Below are 5,000 nucleotides of genomic sequence, written 5' to 3' on the forward strand. Positions count from 1 at the left end.
AATAATAATAATAATAATAATAATAATAATAATAATAATGCAAAAAGCAAATAACATAAAAAATGTAATATATATATGTTCTTGATACCCAAAATTTAGTTTTGTTTGAAATTACGCCACAGTTTGAACTTTATGGTGTTTAAATGAACCATTAGCAATTTATTATATATTTATTTATATATATTTATTATTTACTTTACTCACTCAGCACTTTGCTTGCAGCAGCCACCAGGTCATAAGTTTTGGCGTCCTCGTAGATGATTCTGACGAGAAACTGTCCTTCCACATCCACCTGCGCCTCTCGCCTGAGACAACACATCAGCGTGATTCTGTCCCGCTCTAACCATCATACACTCTGATGTACAGCTCAGTTTGTTCACTCTTTATGTTCATAATGTTAAAGTACATTTAAGACTCAACACTTAACATTTACTGTCAGATTTCATTTAGACACATTTCACTTTTTCACTTCCAGATGCAGATGTTTATTCATTAGGTGTATTAACAGCTGTTAGACGGGGCAGACGGACAGATGTGGAGGATCTGCTGTAACTCACTAAACCACACGGTAAAATATATCAGTTCAGAAACCACCTCAGGGTTAAAAACATATGAAGGTTCCCAAGGTGTGCAGCACTGATGTGTAAAACCAGAACAGATTCCCAGTGAGATGATGAACGAGTGTCTTACACAAACACACAGTGCTACACTAAAGACCTTCTCAGCACAGAAATAGCTCAGCTCTCAATAATCAGACTGTCCACACACTCCAGAGAAGTCCAGGCTGAGAAAAATCCTGAGCTTCACTTACAAGCTGCAGCTTCTCCTCACGTCCACTCTGAAAGTCTCCAAACGGTTCTACAACCATGAAGATTATCTAGAGCATCTACAATATCCAATATCCAAGTATTGTGTGTGTGTGTGTGTGTGTGTGTGTGTGTGTGTGTGTGTGTGTGTGTGTGTGTGTGTGTGTGTGTGTGTGCAAAAACATGTATTTTTATTCTGATCCAAAATAGTAATTTAAAATGTTAGGTGCGTAAATCCGACTTCGTTTCAGTTAGTTATTCTGTACTTACTTGATGTCCTCCCACACGTCTGGACCGTAATTTCTCAACACCAGAAGTTCCAAAGCGTGATTCACAAATCCGTACTGCAATAAACACAACAAACACCAGCGTTAATTCCAACACTAACAAACACAAGCAACACTAACATTAATTCCAACACTAACAAACAGAACAAACACTAACATAAAATTCAACACTAACATTAATTTCAACACTAACAAACACAACAAACACTAACATTAATTCCAACACTAAAAAACACAAGCAACACTAACATTAATTCCAACACTAACAAACACAACCAACACTAACAAAAACAATAAACACAAACATTAATAAAAACACTAATAAACACAATAAACACAAAAACTCTAATAAACACTAAAAACACCAATGAACACTAATAAACACTAACAAACACAATAAACACTAATAAACACTAACAAACACAGTAAACACCAATAAACACTAAAACAAACTAATAAACACTAATAAACACTAACAAACACAATAAACACTAATAAACACTAACACACAAATAAACAGTAATAAACACTAACACACACCAACACACTAATAAACACTAACACACACTAATAAACACCAACACACACTAATAAACACTGATAAACACTAACACACACTAATAAACACTAACACACACTGATAAACACTACCAGCTAATAAACACTAACACACACTAATAAACACTAAAAACACTAACACACACCAAGACACACTAATAAACACCAAAACACACTAACACACTAATAAACACTAATAAACATTAACACACACTAATAAACACTAATAAAAACCAACACACACTAATAAACACTAACACACACTAACACACACTGATAAACACTAATAAACACTAACACACACTAATAAACACTACCAGCTAATAAACACTAACACACACTAATAAACACTAACACACACTAATAAACACTACCAGCTAATAAAAACTAACACACACTAATAAACACTAACACACTAATAAACAGTAATAAACACTGATAAACACTAACACACACTAACACACACTAATAAACACTAATAAACACCAACACACACTAATAAACACTAATGAACACTAACGCACACTAATTTAAACTAAAACCCACTAACACACGCTAATAAACACTAACACACACTAATAAACACTAACACACACTAACACACACTGATAAACACTAACACACACTAATAAACACTAACACACACTAACACACTCCAATAAACACCAATAAACACTAATAAGCACTAATAAACACTAATAAACACTGATAAACACTAACACACACTAATAAACCCTAACACACACTGATAAACACTAACACACACTGATAAACACTACTAAACACTACCAGCTGAATCATTAGGCATTTTATTGGTGCTTGTTAATAAAACACAAGGCGGATAATAAACACTAACACACACTAATAAACACTAACACACACTAATAAACACTAACACACACTAACAAACACTACCAGCTAATAAACACTAACACACACTAATAAACACTAACACACACTAATAAACACTAACACACTAATAAACACTAATAAACCCCAACACACACTAATAAACACTAATGAACACTAACACACACTAATAAACACTAACACACACTGATAAACGCTAATAAACACTAACACACACTAACACACACTGATAAACACTAACACACACTAATAAACCCTAACACACACTAATAAACACTAACACACACTAATAAACCCTAACACACACTGATAAACACTAACACACACTAATAAACCCTAACACACACTGATAAACACTAACACACAATAACACACACTAACACACACTAATAAACCCTAACACACACTAATAAACACTAACACACACTAATAAACCCTAACACACACTGATAAACACTAACACACACTAATAAACCCTAACACACACTGATAAACACTAACACACACTAATAAACCCTAACACACACTGATAAACACTAATGAACACTAACACACACTAATAAACACTAACACACACTGATAAACGCTAATAAACACTAACACACACTAACACACACTGATAAACACTAACACACACTAACACACACTAACACACACTAATAAACACTAACACACACTAATAAACCCTAACACACACTGATAAACACTAACACACACTAATAAACCCTAACACACACTGATAAACACTAACACACACTAATAAACCCTAACACACACTGATAAACACTAACACACACTAATAAACCCTAACACACACTGATAAACACTAACACACAATAACACACACTAACACACACTAATAAACCCTAACACACACTAATAAACACTAACACACACTAATAAACCCTAACACACACTGATAAATACTAACACACACTAATAAACCCTAACACACACTGATAAACACTAACACACACTAATAAACCCTAACACACACTGATAAACACTAACACACACTAATAAACCCTAACACACACTGATAAACACTAACACACACTAATAAACCCTAACACACACTGATAAACACTAACACACACTAATAAACCCTAACACACACTGATAAACACTAACACACACTGATAAACACTAACACACACTGATAAACACTAACACACACTGATAAACACTAACACACACTAATAAACCCTAACACACACTGATAAACACTAACACACACTAACACACACTAATAAACACTACTAAACACTACCAGCTGAATCATTAGGCATTTTATTGGAGCTTGTTAATAAAACACAAGGCGGATAATAAACACAACACCGTGTGAATAAAGTCCCACTGAATATAAACAGAATTTAAACAACATTATAATATAAATAATAATAACATTATAATATAAATAATAATAACATTATAATATAACTGATAATAACATTATAATATAACTGATAATAACATTTGACTCATTATTGCTATTAGTGCGACGAGACCGCGAGCTGCAGATACATCAGTGCTATATAGCGTTATAACAGCTGACATAAGGGACACAGTGCTGATGTATGAAGCTGTTACTCACCATGATGAGATGAAACCTTCCGCACTTTTATTCAGCAGCACAATAAAATGATTAAAGCCGCAGATTTACAGCTGCAGCGGCTTCACCACCATAACCCACTCACAGCGGCGTGACTGACAGGCCGCGCGTCCAATCAGCGCTCAGTATCGTCAGTGACGTCTGAGAACCAGCGAGCCGGGCTGGATAACTTCAGTGCGCATGCGTGCACAATGGCAACCAAAGTGCATGTTATTTATTTATTATAATTAGTTTATTAATAGTATATTAATTTATTTCTACAGTAGTGTAAACCTTTAGCACTTTTACTCTGCACTGCACTGCAGGGTGAAGTTTAATTACTGTTTAACACAAATCAAGAAATTCACTCACTTTTTATTTTAATGAATAAACCTTTAATAACCTGATGAGATCAAATATCTCAGAAAATGTGTTTTAATTATCTTTTATTATTATGTTGGCTTCTAAAGCCAGCATTCTGTTCTCCTTAATAAGCTTATTATTATTGTTATTATCATTATTGTTGTTGTTGTTGTTGTTGTTGTTCTTTATGATGTTGTTAATATGTTCTTGTGATATAAAGATCTCTCACACTTAAATATCCACATCTGCTGGTTTCTTCTTCTGTTCTGCTTTTCCAGGTTTGTAGCTCATCTTCGTTCAGTAGTTGTGTGTTTCAGTAGTTGTGTGTTTCAGTAGTTGTGTTTCAGTAGTTGTGTTTCAGTAGTTGTGTGTTTCAGTAGTTGGGTGTTTCAGTAGTTGTGTTTCAGTAGTTGTGTGTTTCAGTAGTTGTGTTTCAGTAGTTGTGTGTTTCAGTAGTTGGGTGTTTCAGTAGTTGTGTTTCAGTAGTTGTGTGTTTCAGTAGTTGGGTGTTTCAGTAGTTGTGTT

General features: G+C 34.1%; 1 protein-coding gene across 3 annotated transcripts in view; it reads right to left on the reverse strand.

The window, feature by feature from the left end:
- The window catches only part of gucy1b1 (guanylate cyclase 1 soluble subunit beta 1), a 21,950-nt gene extending 17,695 nt beyond the window's left edge, over positions 1-4,255 (reverse strand). For 2 of the 3 annotated variants that reach the window (XM_027147617.2, XM_027147615.2), the window contains exons 1-3: positions 4,116-4,255; positions 1,077-1,150; positions 205-305 (exon numbers count right to left, since the gene is read on the reverse strand). In XM_027147617.2, coding sequence (XP_027003418.1) covers positions 205-305; positions 1,077-1,150; positions 4,116-4,118 — 178 coding nt within the window. In that variant the 5' untranslated portion in view covers positions 4,119-4,255. Of the gene's footprint in view, positions 1-204; positions 306-1,076; positions 1,151-3,995; positions 4,059-4,115 lie in introns of those variants that run through there. The other variant, XM_047815829.1, reaches the window with a different exon arrangement.
- Between the last annotated feature and the right edge of the window lie 745 nt (positions 4,256-5,000).

Source organism: Tachysurus fulvidraco, chromosome 7, assembly GCF_022655615.1.
Source record: "Tachysurus fulvidraco isolate hzauxx_2018 chromosome 7, HZAU_PFXX_2.0, whole genome shotgun sequence".
Classification (NCBI taxonomy): Eukaryota; Metazoa; Chordata; class Actinopteri; order Siluriformes; family Bagridae; genus Tachysurus; species Tachysurus fulvidraco.